The following is a 23,285-nucleotide window of genomic DNA, read 5'->3' as shown; positions in this document are numbered from 1 at the left end:
GTTTTAAAAAATCATCTTATCGTTTATTGTATCACCACCTTGGGACTGATCAGATTATATACATACATAGAGATACAACTGCACCAGCTCCTATAACATTTAAAAAACCAGATGCTTAAATTATGTAAAGGCAAACTGATCTAACATACTGTTTTTACACTGGAGGAAAAAAAATCTACACTTTGGAATTTTATCTCATCACATTATCTACCAGCCTTTCATAAATGAGATCATACTAATTGCATAAAATGTATTAAAACGTATACACAGAGGGTGCATACATATATACAGAAAAAACGAACACAGTTACAATAAACATAAAATACATACAGTGAACAAGAGACCTGCCTAAAGCTGCACAACTTATACAATTTAGGATACACTGTACACTTAAGTTTCATCATTCCACAGGTTAAAGAGTTTATCTCAGGAAGCATTTATGCAAAAGCCTAAGATTTAATGGAGAATTTAGGTCGTGACTCACTTTGTGAAGAGCTTGCAGGAGACATGGCAGCTGGAGAGAGCATGCTAACTTGATTAAGATCCATAGATTGTTTCCGAGAAAGACCGGGAGGCTTAGAAGAAGGAGGAGGAGTTGGGGATTTTAGATGGCCACTTGACTGTTGTGGACTAAAAATATTACCTGAAAAAGCATAATTAAAATACGTTATTAGTCTGTGAAGAACATGTTAACTCAAGTATTTGTTAGGAAACAATTTTGTGAACAATATAATCAGAAATCAACAAAATGATGCTCTTTTCACAGATAAGATACTGATTTTCTTTTATTTAATTAAATCTTACTAAAGGGATATCATGTCATTTTACAATAGGCAGAACACATATAAAGGAGACGCCCAAGTTAATAAATAGTTACCTGAAGAGCTACTTCCTGAACTTGAAGGTAATTTGATGGGAGGAGGTCGGTGTTTTACACCTTTCCCCAACACTGAAGACTGAACAGAGCCTGATATACTTTCTGGCTGCTAGGAGGAAAGAGAAATTAACACTACCACAGCAATAAAGTGAGCTTCCACATGTTTGACAGAAAAGACAATTCAATGAATTTGTATTAGACTTCTCAAAACCATGACAAAATTACCTTCAAACATTTCAGATTTTTATTTATTTGTTTTAAAAACATAAACTATGACCCACGCTCTTTAAAAAAAATGCTTACCACCAAGAAGCAGCTTGAAAGCTATAGTAAAATTTAAACCGAGGAAAAAAAAAATTAAGAAGTTTCACTTTTCTCCGCAATTCTGAAATCCTTAGTAATTTTCACAAATGCAAGTGTGACAAATGCACTTTAAATAGAAGGACAATTTGGTCTTACTTGAAAGATTACATGATCTCATTCTTTCACCATCGGTATATATCTGCTATTTCCAACCAATATGGATTTAGAGAACAGGATCAGATTCCCTGATTCTGGGAGCAGGAATTTAAATACATTCAGGAAAATCCTGAATGTGCAGAAATCAATACACATTTTCCCACTGGCTTCAGTGGGATGAGAACTTCACTACTCTTTTTAGAGGAAAGGTGCTCCCTTTTTGCTTGTTCTTATAAGCTACTTATCAGGTTGTTTGAACATAAATTAACTTCAGCTGATCAAATCTGCAGTTCTCAGTCACTCACAACAGACCCTAAATCCACAATTCTACCATCAAAAGACTCGAGAGTTAAACCCATTTACAGTTCTAGTCTATGTATTCTTACCTATAAAGCAGGTATCCCATAAATTAAAGTAACGTCTAAACATACAGTCCACAAACTGCTGAAACTAGAAAATGAGGCTCTCAGTATACTGAAAGACATATTTCAATGCTGGAGCCCAAGTTAGATGTGCATGGGCTAACAAATCAGAGCATTCAGCATTGTGTAGAATCCAGCTTTTTTGGAGAGCTTAGCTTCCACTGATTCTCAGTAATAACAGACACTCCCTCTACATGTTTCTAATTGCTTCCTTATAAAAACGAATCTTGAGGAAAAACTCTGAGGTGTACCTTTCTCTTCTACTACTAAAATCTGCTTTCTTCATTCTGAAAATAAAGGCTAGCCTCATTCAAAAGACTAGATCATTAAATACAGTAACCTGAGTAACTTTGGTCCAGTTTTCAGTGGGGACTTGGACAGCCAGACAAGACAACTTCCAGAAGTACTCTCCCACCCTAAGTTAGTCTAATGTTATTTATATATATACACGCACATACATATATATGCACACACATGTGCACACATGTGTCTGTATGTGTATACAAACACAAAGAAACATTCATGTTCCTTCTGGCAACTGCTCACCTCTGCATGCTGTTCTAGCTGACCCCAAAAACTACCTCTTTCAGAGCAACGTTACTGCTCTTTAAAAGCGGGTATTTAGGGGAAAGATGTAGCAAACGAAATAGCCCAACGTATACAAAATTCATTTACTAGTTGGAGCCTGAACACAGCTCACCACTAGAGTACTGAATCTGACCAAGACAGAAGAATCATAGAACCTTTGGGTTGGAAGGGAGCTTTAAAGATCAGCTAGTCCAACCCCCCTGCAATGAGCAGGGACATCTTCAACTATATCAGGTTTCTCAGAGCCCTGTCCGACCTGACATGGAATGTTTCCAGGATGGGGCATCTACCACCTCTCTGGGTGACCTGTGCCAGTGGTTCACCACCCTCAGTGTGAAAAAAGTCTTCCTTCTATCTAGTTTAAATCTGCCCTCTTCTAGTTTAAAACCATTACCCCTTGTCCTATTGCAACAGGCCCTGCTAAGAAGTCTGTCCCCATCTTTCTTCTAAGCACCATTGAAGTACTGGAAGGCTGCAGTAAGGTCTCCCCAGAGTCTTCTCTTCTCCGGGCTGAACAACTCCAGTTCGCTCAGCCTCTCCTCACAGGAGAGGTGTTCCATCCCTCGGATCATTTTGGTGACCCTCCTTTGGACCCGCTCGAGCAGGTTCATGTCCTTCCTGTGCTGAGGGCTACAGAGCTGGACGTAGGACTCCAGGTGGAGTCTCACCAGAGAGGAGCAGAGGGGCAGAATCACTTCCCTCAACCTGCTGGCCACGCTTCTTTGGATGCAGCCCAGGATATGTGTGGCCTTCTGGGCTGCAAGCACACATTGCTGGCTCATGTCCAGTTTTTCACCCACCAGTACCTCCAAGTCCTTCTTGGCAGGGCTGCTCTCAATCCCTTCATCCCCCAGCCTTTACTGATACTGGGGGTTGCCCCAACCCAGGTGCAGGACCCTGCACTTGGCCTTGTTGAGCCTCATGATGTTCACATGGGCCCATTCCTCAAACTTGTCCATGTCCCTCTGGATGGCATTCCGTCCCTCAGGCATGTCAACTGCACCACTCAGCTTCGTGTCACCTGCAAACTCACTGAGGGTGTAGTCACAAAAAAATAAAACAACCCACAAGGCAATGCCAACAGGGATGAGAATTTGGGAATGCAGGAATTTCTATTGGATGTGTGCATGCAAACATATGAGCTTTAAAGTTTTTGGTGGCGGGTTTTTTTCTGTTGTTGTTTTGGTTTTCTTTTTGAAAGTTTTCCTCTTCAAAGTAAGGAGAAAATAATTTTAATAATTTCTAAAGGTAAAAGGAAAGTTCAGCTACTACATCTGCTTCTGTGTTTACTGACCTATAAAATAAAATGCATAGCTATATCTTACTATACTGCTCTGTGAAAGGTTTACCTGAACAGGGCAAAGTGTTACAACAAAAACTTACAGCTAACTGTGCATGTCAAAATAAAAAAAAAAGGGGGGGGGCGGGGCGGGAAGAGAGAGAGAAATGACTAAAAGACACAACATTTGAACAGTAAAAACAAAAGTGCTTTCCTCTAACTTTTCACATATACTTACTCTGAATGATTATGCCAATAAAGCATTTAAAAATTAATTCAGAATAAAATTATTAGGTTATTTTAGTTTTAAATGTGGATAGCAAAAATTATTCTAATAATTCAATAATCAAGTGGAAATAAAAGAAATATAGGGCTTGATAAACTCACTTCCATTTCCTTCCCTGGAGAAAGATGACTAAGATTGACTGATCCACCTGAATTATGAAACATTTTCACAGGACACTTAGCTTCATTTTGTACTAACTCCTGATACTGATTCACCACTCTGAAATAAACAACGAGGACATAAAAGGATTAACAGCTTTGAACTTCTAAATTAGATACATGTATGTAAACACATAACTGTGTATGTTACATAGCCATATATTATATTTTATACATAAATACATATATATCTATATAAAATAGGGATGCACATATATAGAGATATAGATGTGTTTTATGTATCTTTCTACTTTATGTTCCTGGGCTCTTTTCTTAGATTTATTCAGTTTTAACTTTTCTCTTATTCACTTTTTTTTTTCCCCTCCTAATGCAAAATACAGTTTAAGAAACAAGTTTAAGAAACACTGTTTTGGGAGAACATGCAAAATAGTAGACAGAACAGTTCCCTTCCCCAAAGCAATTGCAGTTCTTTGGGATGTCAGTCAATGGAGACCCCACTCCCTTCACAGGGGCCCAGAGTATTTTATAAAGCTGTGTCCTCTGCTTATGCTCCTTGTGGAACAGTCAACTCTCCTTTAACTTGAGGTCTACGTCAGATGAGGACTCTGAAATCAAGGGATGAACTAAGAGGTCTGTACTGAATGTACATCCAAGAACCCGTTATCACAGCAAAAGTGATCACTCTGAGAATCAGGACAGCCAGGTCTCATTCTATGAGACTAATGAGAAGTGATGTATCCAGGAATTTAAATCGTCAACAGCACCAGGCAAACCAGTTTAAATTACTGTTCTACCAAATCAAATGCTACATCTCTACTGATCTAAGAGAACTAAGTTTGAGGGAGTACTGCTTCACAAGCATGAGGAGAGTGTACCAAGTGACCTTGCAAACCTGAAAAATCAAGTTGAAGACCTGTTGTCGCTTATACTCTGGCAGATTGAACCTCAATGAAAAATTGATGGAATATTTCCACTAGCTTACACCTAAATATGATGAAATACACTTTACTTTGGTATAGCCCTGATTCAATACGCTGCTATATGACTAACGCAGACATAAGCAAGGGTCCCAGAGGAAAGGGTGCAGTGTACTTATTCCATCAGTTAGGTTTTAGACTGCCTTACAATTACAGTGGAATCAGAGTAATAAATGCTCTGTACTCAAAAAGGTGGTCCTGCCCTCTTTTCCTCCTCAGCTGTTTCTTCTTGTCCCGGTCCCTGAAACTTAACAGCTTATTCTGATAGAAGGATTTGTGCAACCCAGTTGCAAACATGATTAGGAAATCAATCCCAGTTAAAACTAGACCCCTGTATTACTGTTTTAGCTTTCAGCCAACCAATCCTCCAATTCAGCTTACAGCACAAACAGTAAAAGTCTCTATCAGCTCAAAGGAGGCGGGAGAGAATATAAGCAAAGAGTTTCTTGATCAAAATTCTCTATTAAAACAAAGAACATTATTATTTATTTTTCCACAAAATCAAGGACTCCTCTCCCTGCCATGCACATGGTGGGGGGCTGGAGGGAGGAGCTATGGCATGTATATCACCTCAAGGTCTCCTATGAAGGCACAAAAATGCAACTGGCTTTGAGAGAGACTGCTTTTTAAAAAGTTCTGTGCTCATATGCACAGAGAAACACAGGTATCTCTAATGTGATGCATACTGAAGAAATTCTTATTTTGTTGCCTCAGTTATCCCAGAACTGCTACTCCTAATCATTCTACAACTAAAATATAATATTGTACATACTATATTAATTTACCTTTCAGCATCAGTCTTTGAACCAATAAGGAACCTGAAATGTAAAATGTATAATACATTTACAGTCATGACTTGAAATAAAAGAACATGTTTTTATAACCACAAAACTTTGAAAGAATGTCAATGCTGCTCTTTTTTCAGACCTGTTGAAAATACAGGAGTTACCATATCCATTTAATGGACTACGTATTATTTAGTACTTGAAATGCAAACTTGGTTTCAGAACTATATATACAATACACACAGATGGCCTAATATGGTCTCCTTTAAGGATAAATTAACAAAGCAAGAGGCAGAATATGGAAGTTTTGTATTTTGTACATTCCAAAAAATGGAAATGAAAAACTGCAACAGAATTGCTACTGTGAAAAGTAGCAAGGTCAAAGTTATGAATAAATCAACATATCAATACACTCACACTGAAATACAAACATAAGTGTTCTGTGGGGATGTCAAAAACAGCCCTACCTGTAATATTTTAACAAATATTTGGTTTCCATTATTTGATTTCACTAATGCAAATTCTGATTCTTCGTGATTTTCCAGAACTCCTAAATAAGCATTTCTCTTTGGTGTAATACTCATGGCTTGCAAACTTATTACTTCAGCGATTTTTCAGTGATTTTTTTTTTTTTTTAGAAACACTACAGACCTTTTATCTGTTTCTCTAGCTAAAAAAAAAAAAGGTACTGCTTTATTTTACAGCAGAACAACAAAAAAGTCTTCTGCATCTTTCACTTCATATGACACAGTTTTCTAATGAGGAAGTATCTAAATTTTTATGAACTTTAACTGGCAATGTCTCAAAAATAATGGCCTAGGGCAGCGATCTCCAAAAGGTGCCAGGCATCTAACCCCTCTAAAACCTTTTAATTCCCAGCCTTATTACACAACTGTAAGCTAGCACTGCTGTTCTAGGAAGACCAGTACTAAATATGTGTGCTGGTTTTGGCTGGGGTAGAGTTAATTTTCTTCACAGTAGCTGATGGGAAGTGCTGAATGAATTCTTTATTTCGCTTTGCTTGCGTGCACAGCTTTTGCCTTACCTATTAAACTATCTTTATGTCAACCCACTAGTTTTCTCACTTTTACCCTTTTGATTTTCTCCCCCAGCCCACCGGTGGGGGGAGTGAGCAAGCAGCTGCGTGGTGCTTCGTTGCTGGCTGGGGTTAAACCACAACAGTATGGAAATAAACAGTAAATAGCTCAGTCTAGAGATAAAACATTCTGAGTATTAAGAAGATTTGAACATTTTAATAAACAGTAACAGATAGGAATTACATACTAGACAATAAAAATAGCTTTCATTAACAGAACTAAAGTTTGCTCAGGCTCACTGCTCTTTGCCTTACTGAAATTTATAGGTCTACTCTGCTGCACAGGTTCCTCCATACAAAGAATCTAGTACACACAACAAAGAGAGCAAAGAATAGAGAATCTTTGTAGAACTGCAGTCAACAGCAGCAGATTCAAATCAATTCAAAATGACAAAGTTTCTTAGGAGCTCGTGTTTTTCTCCATCATCTATTTAGCCTAAATTTCTCTACACAAGGGTGAACACAATATAGTCAAGTCTTATGGCTGCACAGCATCAGGCAAATTTTGACAACAATCAGACTTATGAGTAACACTGAAAAAGAGCACTAACAATGTCTTATAGTGTCTTCACAATTTGAACTTTTTTTTAGTTTTTGGGTTGATTTTTTGGGGTTTGTTTTGTTGTGGGTTTTTTGTGTGTGGTTTTTTTTTTTTTTTCCCCCCCCCCCCCCCATTTTTTTTTTTTTGTCCCCCCCCCCCCCAATATTTTTAATGTAAGAGACCATTTAACATAAAGATACATTTAAGATATGATGATTGCTTAAATATATTTTGCTTTGGGTTTTTTTTTTATTAAAAATGTTTTTCAAACAAAACTCAGACCAGATTTCTAGCTCTGGAGTGTTTTTATGACTGAAAATAATAAGTAATGTTTGTCTTCCTTCATCTATCAGATCACAGCACAATTTAAAAGAACATGTAACTTACTGGGATGGAGTCCCTAGGTTGTCATTTTCCTCATCCCCTTTCAGTGTCTGAATTTTACCATAGTACAAGGGATTGCCAAGAGACTGAAAAATGGTCAGTTTTGTTTTTTGAAGCTGATTACCAACTTCACATTCAAACACATAATCATCTTTTATCTCCTAAAAAAGACAGAAGAAAATAACCAAATAGGCCTTAAACAAGTGATAACAGAAACAGCTAGTAAAATATGCCAGTTCTACACAACACAGTAAGAAACACTCTATAAGAAGGGGTGCATTATCTAAAATGAAAGTGATTTGAGAAGAAGTTATCTGAAAGAATGACAGGAAAAAGAGTTTATCATCTCTTAAAAATACAAAAATATTGCAAACACTAAACAATCTTGTGGATATGGAAAGGCAGACTGGGTAAACATATATAGAAACGTTTTATATGAATTACAACAAGGCTAGAAAATGTTCTTAGTAAAATGTTGGAGATGAAAAGTAAGTTCTGTGGCAAAGTATTACTTTTTGCTAATATGAAACTACGAAGACATCATGACAGATGCTGTTAATGGAGATAATATCTTGCCTCTGAAATTACCAATAATTAATTAATTGATTTATGGCTAGTTATATTAAATGACTGCTTCTTATCAAATCATGTAATTTGTGCCAAAAATTTAAGGTTCAACTTAGACACTGCAGAAAGAATTTTTTGTAAGATGTATTTAATATTACTTAATCTCTTTCCAAACTTAAAAATTTTAACAGAAGCTCTTTTCCATAGTCTTTGAGTATCTGAGTGAAGAAAGCAATTTGTTGAGCAGAGTACTGCTCCCTGTAAATTATTATGCTTTCTTTACTATACAGCAACACCATGTTACTTGGGAGATTAAAGTTGCTTTCCCTTGTATTTCTGGAAAACCTGAGGGAATTACAAGCATGCTCACATGCATGCTGCACTGCATGAAACTAGAAGTACCTGTGGTAATCCTTTTGTGTCTAACACATGGAAGATGAATTAAATTGGAAGAGGCAAGACTATTCGCACATTACTTAGATTTTGTTGACATAAGAGGCATTTTAGCTAGGAGACAGAGAAGTTTGGCCAAAGGTCTAAAACTACTCACATGTGCTGGCCAGACAGTTGGCTGCGAGTCATCAGGCTTGATAGACTTCTCCACTTTGGCATATTTTTCCACCTTAAAGGAAATGGAAATATCAGAAAAGAAAGAATAATAGTCATACTGGGCTAGAGTTAAAGTCAATCTAGCACAGCTTATTTTTAACAGTGGCTAACATTATAGTCTTAAAAAGTCAGTGCAAGAAACAGAAAAGGATAACTTGATACTTTGTACAGCGTCACCCTTTGTCGTATGCATTCAGAAAAAGTGGAGAACCTTCAGAACTTTACATTTATTCTGTTACACTATATTTGCTACATTAAACTTAACAAAAGTGTGAAACACTGCTTAAGACTACAGACTGAAATCACTGCCTGCAATGGAAAATGGTTAAGAAATTTCACAATACCAGTAACTTCTGAAGACTCTGATTACATCAAGTACAACACTGTTAAGTGCAAAGGCAGAGAAGGTTTGTACAGACTTACATCATCATTCATGTGAAATGCACACTCTTGCCAGCCCTATTAAGTCCAAACCTACCATCTTGTCTAGTCTACTGAGTCCCTTCTGTATGCTAGTTGTATGTGTTTTGGCAGTGCCAGAAACTGAAAATGTGAATGTCCCTGAGAGAAGAATGCACCAAGAGCGATCAGAAGAATTCCCAACTAGAATTCTCTACATAAAAAAGTAAACTATTGAAAATTTTGTGTCCTATAATATCATAATATGTCAAAAGAGGAATTTCTACCAAGCTGAGAAGTGACTAATTTTTAAATAATTTCCTTACTTCATTTCTTTTTCTATTTTTTATATCATCACACAACTTCAAATAGACATGTGCTCATTGAACCCATAGCTGAACAGTACTAAAGGTCTGTTTGCACTGTTTATTTCAACCAAACTATCACGTTATAATTGCAATGTATTCCAATGTGGTTTAGCTTGTGTTTATACCTTAGAGTACAGAAAAATAATTTTAAATGTTAAAGTCACTCCCATTTTTTAAAGGTCATTCTTTGACACTGGATACTCTTTAGTCACTTCTTCATGCAATGTTCAACACAATTGCTAATAATTGCTAATGGTAACAACTGGACTTACATCCACTTCAGAAGGTGCAGTCAAGTAGCAAGGGTTCTGTTTCCACATATCTACGCACTGGAAGATGAAAAAGCAGTATTAAATGTTTTAAATAAATAGTTAGAAGCATACCCACCTATGTGTCAGAACACTTACATTTCCAGCTTTAGAAATTTTGAGGTCATACTGCTGGGCTCCTTTCCTCTCCTTTCTTTTCTGTAAGTAGTCAAGTAGTCTGAGCTGAGGTGGAGTTGAATAGTGAGCTACTTCCTGCTGTCTGTTCAGAGACGACCTTGAGTACCTTTTGAAGCACCTATGGTAAAATGACAGATAACCTTTGTAAAACCATCATGATGAAACTCCCCACTGCCTGTGTACAAAACACAAAAATATGCAGGGAAATGCTACTTATACTGAGATTAAAAGACAGGTTTTGAAATATTAACATTGCTAGTCAGGATTACACTGCATAACTCAAACTATTTCATATTTTTAAAAAATACTAGTATTCTGTTCACGTGTTTCAGCAGTAAGAATGGAGTTATTTTTGAAATGCATAGTTGAAACACATTGTCAAAATAAGCAACAGAGAAGTTGCCAAGCTGAAAATATTTGTGTATTATAGGTTTCAGTTCTGTCAAAAGATATGTGTGCTGTTCACGTAGCTATAAACACAGTAACTACCCTCCATTCTTTGTCTCATGCCAAACCCATTGGTACATTAATGCTGTTCTGGATATTCATTTAACACCTTTGCCTACTTTTCTAGTGGAATATTTGTTGACCACCAAGCTCTAATTTTAAGGACAGCTTGATCAGTTTTACTATTTATACTTTTTTAGACAGTACCACTGGTTGTACATTAGCATAGTATTTCAACGCAAAACTAGTTTTAAATATTTCAGTAATTCTGACTCATCATTAGTACATTTTCTTTCTACAGAGTGAATGCAACACTCCAAGAAGAACAAATGTGGAAAAAAGTGCACAACCATGCATAAAAGTGAAACAATTTCAACATTTTTTATATAGTGCATTCCACATTACTTTTAAGCTTTCTAAAATTCTAATATGTCTACATTTCTGTTTAGCCTGAGTCAAGCACATAAATAATTCTCTTGATTTCCTCATTCAGGTTAAACTTGTACATAGCATTTAACAAATCAGAGACCAACATGCAACATATCCATTTATCTATTTTACATTGCAGCTTATCTCTGAATTATGCAAAAAAGACCGAATCAAAACTGAAATATAACGTATTATGTTAAGAAAATAATATGTATACATATTCTTTTGATGTATAAAAATAAGCATATTAGAGTATTTACTACTAATTGTAATATAGTACAATATTGAGCACTTAAAAATAAGATATAATTTCTTGACTGTTCCTCATATTCCAAATATTTAAGTAGACATTGCATGAGAAGCAACATTTTCACATAAAGCATTACTTATATTTTTCTTTGAAACACTTCATAAAATTTCGAAGTCTCAACACACTTCACACTGAAAACTACCGTTTCATAGGGCGAGTATTCATCTTCTGCTTGTTGTACAGGAGTCTGTTTGTAGTACAGGTCACTGCTATTGAAGGATCAAGACACAAAGGCTCTGCTGTAGCCAAAATAAGTTGGCTCTCAAGTAGGAGCTTGTCCTCCTGTAATATACACAGCTATTAATAAATGTAAAAATATGAAGACTTTTACACTAATTAAGCTGATATATACCTATGCATATGTGCATATTATCTTAAAGAAAACAGAAAAAAAAAGCATGTGGAGAGTCAAGAAAAGAAAATATTCAACAGTTAAGTATCATTAACCATTATTATGAATTACAGAGCTTTGGGTGAAGTTTCCAATAGGGAAAAAAACACCCTTCTGACAAGTAGGGGGCATGTTATGATTTGGGGTTTTTTTTGTGTGTGTGTTTTCTTTGTTTTAAAAACAGTACTAGTGGCAATGAAATCCATTTTCTGTCAGTGATTTATATTGATTGACTGGCAATCAGTGCCATAAAGATGATCTACATGGGACTTTAGACTACAATTTGAAATGGATTTCAGCATGATTGTGGCTCTGAAATACAAACAAGCACACTGAATACACCATGCTATTCATCATTTAACTAACTATAACTGTACAACCATAGTTACTTAGGATGCTCTCTGCTGTAACAGCACCAATAGCAAAATGACGCTAGAGGAACAACTGTGTCATTAGACCGCAACTGCTGTTCTGGGGCTGTATACTGAAGATGAATGAAGTAAGGTAAACAGAGTAATTCTGTCATTCTGCATTAACAAAAATTAAAGACTGATTCTACAAAACTTTTAGCAAATCCTATTGTTTTCTATGCCATCTTGTGGGAAGATGCTAGTAACAAATTAATTGGGCAGCACTCTGGAGCGTGTACCATGCACCACTATGCACACCACTGACACTTTGAATTAATAAAAACAATATAATCAGTTTTGTTTATGGGATTTTATTAAACAAATAAATAATTTAAATAAATTTTCTTTTCTTTTCTTGTATTGTGTATTTACCACATCACTGTAAAGTTTTAAAATAACTGCTAACTCACCTGTGTCCATTTGTGGTTGTCACTTGTTATAGAATGCACATCACAAATTAAAGTCTGGGGAAGAAGATACAATGGTAATGAGCTTTCAATTAAATAATAAGATTTCTTAACATACGATCAGTAATAGTTCACGTCCAGTCTAGGAACTGCCATAACACTGGGAACAACTTAAAACACTTCTTACCTGCATTGTAGGACGCAAAAGAATGTGCTTGCTTTGGTACGTTGGAGATTTCATGTTACCAGACTGCCTATAGTCACGTATTTCTGCTATGACACATCCACAATGAAAAATATTAACCTAGTTGAAATAAAAAAAAAAAAACAACTTGTAAATAAACAAATATTTACCAATCTGTCTCAGCCCCCGCCTCCAAAAAGAAGTTTGTTATACAACATATAGAATTCAGTGATACTGTGACTAAAACTAATCACTAATTTTGTCAGGCCAGTGGTCTTTACTACATACACAGAGATACCTAAAATACAAGCTTCAAATGTAGTGTTTCCATATGCCAGCAATGTAGTTTTAAGAAATTCCCATGCTAAATATTTCATAATGACAAAGAGCAAAGAACATTTTGCTAGAGCACAGAGTTGAAGTTGTTTGTCAGCCTTAACCACACCAATCTCTTTTCTATCCCTTTTTCCCCAATATTTTTTTTCCTATATATCAATAAAACATTTATTTGGAGCATTAAATATTACAGTTCCAAACGCACAAGTGTTTTACATCGTGTGGTTGGAATCACCTATGTGAAGCATTCAAAAATATCAAGGTCTACCTGGGTACAAAACATAAGTTCTCTTTGAAAACAAAACTTTCAAACCTGAGATTTTTCTAAAAGATCAACCAAAATAGGTGGTAGTTCCTCTGCATCCAAATATTCAAGCAGCTCTCCTTCCTCATAAGGCAGCCGAATGGTCTCAGAATCTGAATTTAAACAAAACATATTGCTTTTCCTTTGCCTTTCAAGTTCAAACTTTAACAACGTGAAATCTAAAACCAAGCTTGCCACAGGAAAAAGCAGGACCAGTGGAAACCAGCAATTTTTTTGCATAGTATTAATTTTTACATCCATTTCTATTCCCAGAGCTTGATTTTGCTCTTGCAAAAAGGCAATATGCCTTAACAGATCAATGGGATAAAATTTTTGCTCCCAGCTCATTACTGTATGCCCTTATTGCACATCACAGTAACAGTGGCATGAAGATGCAACCAAACTGGAACACAGATGCCTTTGGTCAGACCTAGATTTAGGAAGCAGTGAAAGAAACAATTTGATAGAAGGAACCTGAAGTGAGAGAAACCCAGGAAACTAAGGGCATCTAAGAGAAGGTAAGGTTGTCAAAAAGACTCATATCTACTGAGTTATGCTGGACCGTAGAGAGACCGTTTCTGAGCACCTCACTGCTTTATGTAGATTTTTAGTTCAAGTACAGTTGTTTGTTGTTTTTTTTTCCACAAGGGATTATGTTAGAAGTGAAACAGTTAAATATAAGAACAGCACATTCTAACTATTTATGGAGCATTTTGAGTATTTTTAAAAATTAAAGAACAAAAATATTACCTGAACCATTTTTTCCCCTGAGCATAAGTGAATAACCCTCATTTCCTGGATAGAGGTTCACTACCAGACATGACAACGTCTCCTGCATAACCAGCTTCTCAAGTAAATTCACATTTCGCCTCAGCTTCTGCTTTAAAAGTAAACATTGCTCATGAACATAATACTATCAAGTAATTAGTAGAAATAAAAACAGTTGCTACAATATGAGTACTATATAGATTGATGTTGAAGTATATACATCTAAACAGGCCCCGTCAAAGTTAATTGGACTGTATTCAGCAGAATATATACATTATGTATTATACATACTTATACGCAAAGATTAAAAAAACCCGAATACTAATTTAAATTAAAAATACCCTTGAATTAGAAGTCCACAGACAACACAGTTAATAAGAATGACTCTATGCTAGAATGTTGTAAATCTACAATGAATGGTATTATTTGTATCATTTCTATGAGCACAGAATATAAATATACACTATACATTGTTTGATAACAACAGCAGCAAAATATTTACTACTTTCAAATATTCCCAACAGAAGCAGATATTTCTTTCCAGGATTAAAATATTGAATTACAGCATTTGGAACCTTTCTTAATTGCATTGCCTTGTCTGTATTTGCTGAAATCTGATCCAGCAACTGCAGAGACTTACTCCCTTATTTAATTGTAAGAATGATCTTTTCTACATATAACAGATTTTAAACATTAATTAGCATATTTCAAAGACCCCATACACATCCTACAAATTTAAACATTTTAAAAGCCCCCTTAGAACTTAAAACAATGGATTCTAAACCTCACATAATTTTATTACAACTTCTGGTTGAAGGCTAGATTTCACAGCTGAATACCAGGTCTGGATGGAGCCATTCATTGGACTCTGAAGATGCAGCCTGTTATGCAAATCCTTCTTCAGTTAAAACTCCTATTAACCTCCCCCAACATCTACCCCAAAACAGGAGACAGCATGTGCACTGCTTCAATTTTCAGACACATCACTGAGTATGGGATACAGCTATTGGGCTTTCACTTAGACACAGTATGAAGCAGCCTGAGGTATAGAAAATGCCATTAGAGAGAGTGAGCAAAGTCAACACTCAACTACGCTGACATCTTTTCTCTAATGAATTGATGTATTGTCATCTTTTGATGGAAAGGTTTTTGTATATTTTCCCCCGGTGTTGGACAGATTAATACTTTCACATTTAGTTATGCAACAGCATTAGGAAGACAGAAACGGAATATGAGAATTCTGTAAGAGTTGTTTTGAAAAAGCATCATCAGGTTATGTAAGAGAAGTTAAGAAGAAAATAATAATTTATACTAAAGTTATATTTAAAAATAAAAGTATGCAATAAAAAAACTAAAACCCAATTCTATTCCTCCATCACTGGGACAGAATCAATACTGCTTCTAAAAGTTGTTACTAATGCTACTGTTAACATTTCTAATCCAGCTTCAGTATTTTCATGAGCTGAAGAAAAAGGATCATTCAGTTAAGGGCCTTATTCCATCCAAAATACAGGCACTGAATAATTTATACTGACTAGTAAGCATTCATAGAATTTCTAAATAAAATGTTCATCTTTTTTCCCCAAAATTTTGTGTAGGCATGCAAGAAATAGCCATGAGACTTACTTTATGGAAGGCCTCTACTCCTTAAACACCTCATAAGTAAAATACATAATGGTAATTCAATTGTAAATGTAATTAAATTGAGTTAATCACATCACTCTCTACTTTAAATTTATTCAGTAAATGACATTAGTTTTATTTTGTAATTGTTAGGTTTTGTTCAATAATACTGGGCTACTTATGGCTTGGGGTTTTTTTGCTTATTTCATTTTTTTGGCAGTTAGGATGTTGAAGGGTGAAGACAGGTAAAGGAAAGAGGAGAGGACAATCACACAGGCCTAAGAACTGCATTCAAATGACCTGAAATTCTTAAGACATATTCTAAGCACATTTTAAAATATAAAGCCTCTCCAAGACACTGGAGTAAATTAGCATTTTAAGTACAAACATTTCAATAAGCAGGTAAAGTTACATTTCACTAAGCATGAAACTTTTTTATGACTACAAAAATCAGCTTTCTCCTTTGAGCTGGCTATTAGAGATACTAGCTCAGGGCTGATATTAAGCATTAGCTCACGACTTGTATGGAAATATTTTAAAGATCAAGGAGTGGCCTGAGCTGTATTACATTTCTTAAGCATTCACTGCAGTATATTGCAAGAGTTCAGATAGCAAGCAATCAGGCCAGTTATACTGCTCTGCTACATCAGCTAAAACTCCTAACCCTCTCTGACTTCATCCACAGAAAAGCAGCACTCCTCCCTCCTGAATACACACCACAGTGACTGTGTGATGGCTGGGAAGCAGCACAGAGAAAGAACAGGTGCTTTCTTTTGCTTCCAGTGACTTCTGATGACTACCTCTGAATAAAGAATATGGAGTACATCTGCCTAACAAGACTGAAGTAGTGATTTTATGCTATGTTTGTTACTCCTCCATCCTTGGCTATAAGCAAAATGCTAATTTTAATATCCACTCCTCCAACGGCAGACTGTTGGCACACAAAATTATGATTTTATCTTTTTCATGACTGTTTTTCTTGTCCCTCATTGTAGCATCTTAAATCAATTTTCCCCACTTACCTTTATGACTGAAAAGTTAGTCAAAAACCATAAAATAAACAGATCATCTTCATTAAAAAAAGCTCTTTGTAGCTATTTACTGTATCTCTGTGAAACAAAAAACCTGTAACAACCACCGGAGGTTCTTCCCTTGACTTTGGACATGTTTCATTAATCCCAGCACCACTTTACAAATGCATAGAAGATGTATCTTGGAAGATACAACTTCGTCTCAACTTCAGCAGAGCTATTAACTATTTGAAAATTAACTTCATGAACAACGTTATGCATTGTTCTTTCAGGAAGCAGAAAAAGCGAAGTGGAGTTTTGTATATATTGACTGAAAAATAAAACCCAACTTGATAAAGCATAATTTTTTCGTTACAAAATACAAGGAATAAACTGAAGCCAAAAGATGTCTGTAACTTAGCTGAAGCAAAGTTAAGATCCTGAGAGAATACTGCAACTCGTAACTAAGTCTACTTCCACTAGGATGTAACTGGCTGCGCCAATCATTAGGTTGCCATTCCAAAAGAGACTAGTATTAATGAGGCTCAAAGACAAGGGCCATGCAGCCTCTGTAGTAGAGGCAAGAAAATATTTGTTTCATAAGTAACACCTAAGGTAAGTTTTTGCAGATCAAACTTCAGGAATAATGTGGTCTGAACAAAGTCTGCTTGTTTCACCCTAATGAGGTTAGCTTTACCTTAAAGTGCATTTTTACAGTCATTTGTTTCCTCAACTTACACATGCAAATTAGTTATATTTTCTTCAACAACAGAGAGATTCATGCAAGATGATGTTTTATACACTTTACCAAGTACATCCAGGTCTGCATATCATTCATCACCATTAGACATTAATCAAGGACATAAAATCCCACCAAAACAAATAAGACACCCCTCACTGTTATCTGGCACCATTTGGTTTATTCATCTATTGTAATTACTTATTCCCCACAGCTACCAGAGTACCTCTTAAAAGTACTTTTCCAGCAAAGTAGCAGAAATGACTGGAAGTCAGGAAAAAAAAGGAGAGTTTATGACCTTTGGAAGAAGGGGCCAAGCTCAGAGAGTTGTGGTGAGCAGAGTTAAATCCATTTGGTGGCCAGTCACAAGTGGTTTTCCCCAGGGCTCAGTTTTGGGGCCAGTCTTGTTTAATATCTTTATCTATGATCTGGATGAGGGGATCAAGTGCTCCCTCAGTAAGTTTGGAGATGACACCAAGCTGGGTGGGAGTGTTGATCTGCTGGAGGGTAGGAGGGCTCTGCAGAGGGATCTGGACAGGCTGGATCAATGGGCCGAGGTCAAGTGTATGAGGTTTAATGAGGCCAACTGCCTGGTCCTGTACTTGGGTCACAACAATCCCATGCAACGCTACAGGCTTGGGGAGGAGTGGCTGGAGAGCCCAGCAGAAAAGGACCTGGGGCTGTTGGTTGACAGCCAGCTGAACATGAGCCAGTAGCGTGCCCAGGTGGCCAAGATGGCCAAGAGCATCCTGACCTGTATCAGCAATAGTGTGGCCAGCAGGAGTAGGGAAGTGACTGTGCCCCTGTACTCAGCACTGGTGAGGCTGCACCTGGAATACTGTGTTCAGTTTTGGGCCCCTCACTACAAGAAGGACATTGAGGTGCTGGAGCGTGTCCAGAGAAGGGCAACGAAGCTGGTGAGGGGTCTGGAGGACAAGTCTTACGAGGAGTAGCTGAGGGAACTGGATGATTTTGTCCGGAGAAGAGGAGGCTGAGGGGAGACCTTATCGCTCTCTACAACTGCCTGAAAGGAGGTTGTGGTGAGGTTGGTATCAGTCTCTTCTCCCAAGTAACATGTGACAGGACAAGAGGAAATGGCTTCAAGTTGCATTGGATATTAGGAAAAATTTCTTTACTCAGCGGGTCAAGCATTGGAACAGGCTGCCCAGGGAAGTGGTTAAGTCACCATCCCTGGAGGATTTTGAACACATGTAGATGTGGTGCTTAGGGACATGGTTTAGTGGTGGACTTGGCAGTGCTAGGTTAACAGTTGGACTCAATGATCTTAAAGGTCTTTTCCTACCTAAACGATTCTATGTTTCTATGTGCCTTTACTATTTTTGCACTAGTCCTGTATGGAACTCAAGTGACCTCCAATAACAGTATTCTGAAACTTTCATTACTCTGAGATGTTTTCATGCATGCAGACTGATGCTACCATGTGCAGCTGTCAGAAGGTACCAACTGAGAACAGGCAACTAATCAGTGACTTCAAATTTTTTTTTTGTCTGAATTTATGACAACGCAGATTCTAAGAAATTCTCCGTGTATTTCCCCATGGCTAAGCAATTGATTTTGAAACAGTGATACTGACAACAATGCACTTGGCATTGACACTGGCCCTGAACTTGACCACAACTGACTTCAGTGACCCAGGATTAAGTCAGAATGAACAGGTCATTCAAGCTAGTCTAGGCCTTAGTATTCATATTACACCACTCAGCTATTTTAATAGTACTGTTATCTAATAAACTTGTTAGATAAATTTCAGCATTCAAGACTATTCTTTTCAAATTCTCTCTTTTCATACATAGAAAATCATCTCAAGAGCACAATCTTTACAATCCTCTGCCAGCATTCTACCTTATTACCCTTAAAAACAGATTTAAGGTAGGCATTGGCCCTCCCATCATCTTGTTTTTATTTCAAATTGAACTAAAAAGATGTGATTAAATTACACAGTTTAGTCCACAAAAGTAATAATAATAATTTCTCCTGTAGTGTTAGCTAGTAACTAGTTAGTTAGTTAACTCCTACAGTAACCAGAATTTATTCTTTTTTTAACAAAGGAATTAAGTGAAAGAAAAAAAAATATTTTCTGAACTTGCCTGTTCAGACAGCAATGAAAAGCTTCTCAGCAATTTCCACTTACCTTTATCTCAGGCTCTTTTTCACATTCTTCTATATATAAATCATAGAGTTTTTGAAATACAGATTTTCTGAAATTAAAAAAGCTTAAAATGTAACCAAAATTAAATCAAAGAAATGCTACTTAAAAGCTAAATAGTGAAACTCTTACTACCTTCCACTGGATAAATATTTTCTTTTGGGAGGTCTCTGACGAGCACTTTCAATGATATACTAGAAAAGTAAACCAAAAAATAACATATATATTACAAAGAGATGTAATTCTGGCTACCATGCAACTTTAGATCATTACCAGACAGTGTTCTATAGATACAGAAGTTAAGTAACAGTTACGGTACATGACTGTTTCAAAAATATACTAAACATTATTTGGTGTATGTCACAGTCATCAACCAGGACACATCCCAATTTAGCTGTGAAACACAGCATTTCATGGCATAAGTTGCAAGCAAAGTCTTGATTTGACATTAATGTTTTGTAATTAAAGTAGTAAATAGCACTACTGTAGTAGTTAACATTACTGTACTTAGTTAACTACTATAGTAGTTAACACTACTTCAGTAGCATTACCACAAACATGGTAACATACTGAAGTTCACATGCTAAGATACAATCAAATTCATGCATACTGGCTTGACAATATTTACAAATCAAGTACTACTCAACCAACTTCAGGAAGTTTCATTTTCCCCTTGTTTCTTGCATTTACATGAGTTTTCTCTGTAGAGCTGTGTATTATAAATACAATTCATGTACATTAAGTATTTGAGTTAAAAAAGAAGAATAAAGATATCATCCTACATTAAATGTAGCTTATACTCTAACAAGGTTTTTCCAAATCTCTGTTGTTTGTCTGGAGTATTTTGCTTAATAGCTTAGTTCAGAATTTCAGCAAAGATAGGTTCTTCCACAGAAACATGTATTTTACACAACAGGGTTCAAGGTAATCGTTGTATCAGTGTGGTGGTGCATGTCCCATCCTGTCCTCCCCATCCCCTCACCTTCCTCAACAAGGCTTGGCCTTGGAGCAGAGAGTTTGGTGGTTAAGGGCCCCCTGACTGTACCAAGCACTCTTGCGTAGATGGGAGTAATTCACCATCCCCAGACAGCCCTGGAGCATATCTTATCTAGCCGTGATTCGGGTGGACCAGTACCAGCATCACTGGGATTTTGAGAATACTAGCAATTACCAACAAATGATTTGTGGCACTGATGGAAATTTACTGATGCCTAAAGTCAATCATCTCCCAGTCCTATAAATAGTGGTCCCAGGTGAGATCCTTTGAGCTCTCCTAGAGTGCAGTGCACTGCAACCAGCATCACCCTCTGAGTGGGATGCCAATCAACCCATGAACCCTCAAGTTCATGATCAACTCAGAGGCTCGGCTGATCATCCACTGAGCGATGCAAAGCATTCAATGTGAGTATTCGACTGAATTCAAGGAGGGGATTTAAAAAGGCACCTTTGTACATATTTATCTCTTTATATCTCTTTAAGTGTCTGATCTTATTATGTTGCTATGATTTAATACTGTGATTTATCTCAATATCATTAATCTTAGTAAGTTTTAGGTTAATTATGTTACTAAGTTTTATATAATTTGATATTGTGATTTATCTCAATAGTGTTAGTGAATTTGGTTGTTGCTATTTTAAAGTTACACCAAGCACTACACCAGAATCCCTGACACCCTATTCCTTTAATCATAAACTGTTGACCACATCTGGGACTAGGAGTGGATTCAGCTGCACCCAGACTCCTCTCTGAGAAGGAGTTTAGAAAGCAAGGGGGTCCACTATGAATCTTGTGACTCAATGGGAAGGCATCCCTTTATTTCCCTTACTTAGCCTTAGTCATAAACTGTTGACCAAGACTGGGACTAGGGGTGTATACACACACATATATTTACACAACGTGCTCCTCCACTGCTTTCCAGAAGAAATACAAAACCACAAATTATTTAACTCTGAGACAAATATATTACAGGCAAACAAATAACATAGCTACTCCTTACCTCTGCACGATCCAATGCCAGTTCTAAAGCTTGTTGCTGCAAGAATTACGAAGGCTTATTTAGAAAGTACATTAACTGTTTAAACATTCTCATACATAAAAACACTACAAAAACTCTATTACTAGCAGCAACAGGAATCAAACCCACTACCAAGCATCTACACTTGCGAGGTTTTTGACAAAATTATGAAGACTTAGAACAATGAAAGGCAATTAGAATTAGAAGTAGGAATAAAAATGACACCTAATAAAAGTAATAATAAATATTAACCAAAACAATTGCAGATGAAAAGAAGAAAACCTAGACTATACTATTAAAAAAACCAGAGAGTGTGTTTTGGAGAATCACTTCCAGTTCCACCACTTCCACTCTTCAGTAAAGCTTAGAATCACTTGTAATCGGTACTCCTTCCCATATATATATTTGTGTTGTTTCTTCAGTTTAACTCATACCTATCAGTTGTACATGAAAGCAAATATCTTTACTCAAATCTCAAGGAAAAGAAGGCATACAAGCCATGTCCAACACATGGCAGTACCAGTTATTTCATACATTAGAATAGGATTCAGGGGAGAAAAGCATACTACAATAACAACAAAGAAATATACAGCAAAGATACTTGGGCTTTTTATCATTCACTTGCAGTGTCACTACAAAATTTCTATTCTTATATTTTTATATTACCTATTTTTCTTAAAAAAAAAAGCACTTCATGTGCTATTACTCATTAGCACCTGACACTGCAGAACACTACAATTTTAAAGTGTTTATATGAATATGCCAAATACTTACGCTTTCTGTATAGGTCTAGTGGATAATTGCATGATTTTAGCCATTCAGTTCACTGACTGGCTGCTTGACAACAGGTAAAAATCCATGCCAATATTGTCCCCTGTGACTAGAAGAAAACTATGTGGAGGCAGGACTTATACTTGGTACTCAACTGTCTAATACCAGTCATGACCGAAAACACACCACTACCTTTCTGTGATAACTCCTATGATGCACCAGACAGTGACTAAGCTATTTTCAAGCTATGAAGGAAGACATCCATGAAAGAAGAAATATCAGAACTCAGGAGTAACAAGCAAAATATTTTTTTTTAAAAGAAAACGAGAAACATTAATGGGATTCTCCTCATCAGCCAGACAGCTAGCAGGCTAGAGTGAAACGATCTGAAAATATATTATCTGAATCATAACTTACCATTGTAGTTGAAGCCAGGTGATCAAATGGCAAAAGAAGTACTTAAGAAGTTTGGTGCAGCAGGCAAAGAATCATATTTTATGGTCACGCTTGGGGTACTGGAAAAAAAAAATCAAGGAGAAAAAACATCGCTAAGAAACTAAATAAGCATTGTATTTAAATACAACATTTCCAGTGGTTAACTGTACTTATTTTTTCATTTGCATAGTATCCTTTCCTCTAAAAGTAGAAACAAAAAAGTTCCATGTAGTGTAAGTGCAGAGGCTCCAATTCTAATGACTACTACTACATTGAACAATCATTTAACATTAGTTATATTAAATAGTAAAGTAACAATAAGCATATAATTGAAATTA

The 23,285-nt window shown here is 36.3% G+C and overlaps 1 protein-coding gene across 2 annotated transcripts in view; it reads right to left on the bottom strand.

Moving 5' to 3' along the window:
* Positions 1-23,031, bottom strand: part of SUPT20H (suppressor of Ty 20 homolog (S. cerevisiae)) — a 34,200-nt gene extending 11,169 nt beyond the window's left edge. Inside the window, exons 1-17 of one of the 2 annotated variants that reach the window (XM_010287246.1) lie at positions 22,930-23,031; positions 21,724-21,759; positions 19,863-19,921; positions 19,713-19,779; positions 14,171-14,297; positions 13,430-13,533; positions 12,784-12,900; positions 12,600-12,653; positions 11,531-11,670; positions 10,164-10,320; positions 10,029-10,085; positions 8,931-9,002; positions 7,817-7,974; positions 5,793-5,825; positions 4,013-4,130; positions 878-983; positions 485-643 (exon numbers count right to left, since the gene is read on the bottom strand). In XM_010287246.1, coding sequence (XP_010285548.1) covers positions 485-643; positions 878-983; positions 4,013-4,130; positions 5,793-5,825; positions 7,817-7,974; positions 8,931-9,002; positions 10,029-10,085; positions 10,164-10,320; positions 11,531-11,670; positions 12,600-12,653; positions 12,784-12,900; positions 13,430-13,533; positions 14,171-14,297; positions 19,713-19,779; positions 19,863-19,921; positions 21,724-21,759; positions 22,930-22,932 — 1,567 coding nt within the window. In that variant the 5' untranslated portion in view covers positions 22,933-23,031. Of the gene's footprint in view, positions 1-484; positions 644-877; positions 987-4,012; positions 4,131-5,792; positions 5,826-7,816; positions 7,975-8,930; positions 9,003-10,028; positions 10,086-10,163; positions 10,321-11,530; positions 11,671-12,599; positions 12,654-12,783; positions 12,901-13,429; positions 13,534-14,170; positions 14,298-19,712; positions 19,780-19,862; positions 19,922-21,723; positions 21,760-22,929 lie in introns of both variants that reach the window. The other variant, XM_010287245.1, reaches the window with a different exon arrangement.
* Between the last annotated feature and the right edge of the window lie 254 nt (positions 23,032-23,285).

The sequence above is a fragment of the Phaethon lepturus genome, unplaced genomic scaffold (genome assembly GCF_000687285.1).
Source record: "Phaethon lepturus isolate BGI_N335 unplaced genomic scaffold, ASM68728v1 scaffold8415, whole genome shotgun sequence".
In the NCBI taxonomy this organism is placed as follows: Eukaryota; Metazoa; Chordata; class Aves; order Phaethontiformes; family Phaethontidae; genus Phaethon; species Phaethon lepturus.
The sequence above is the reverse complement of the archived record's forward strand: the minus strand, read 5'-3'. Positions and strand labels throughout refer to the sequence as shown.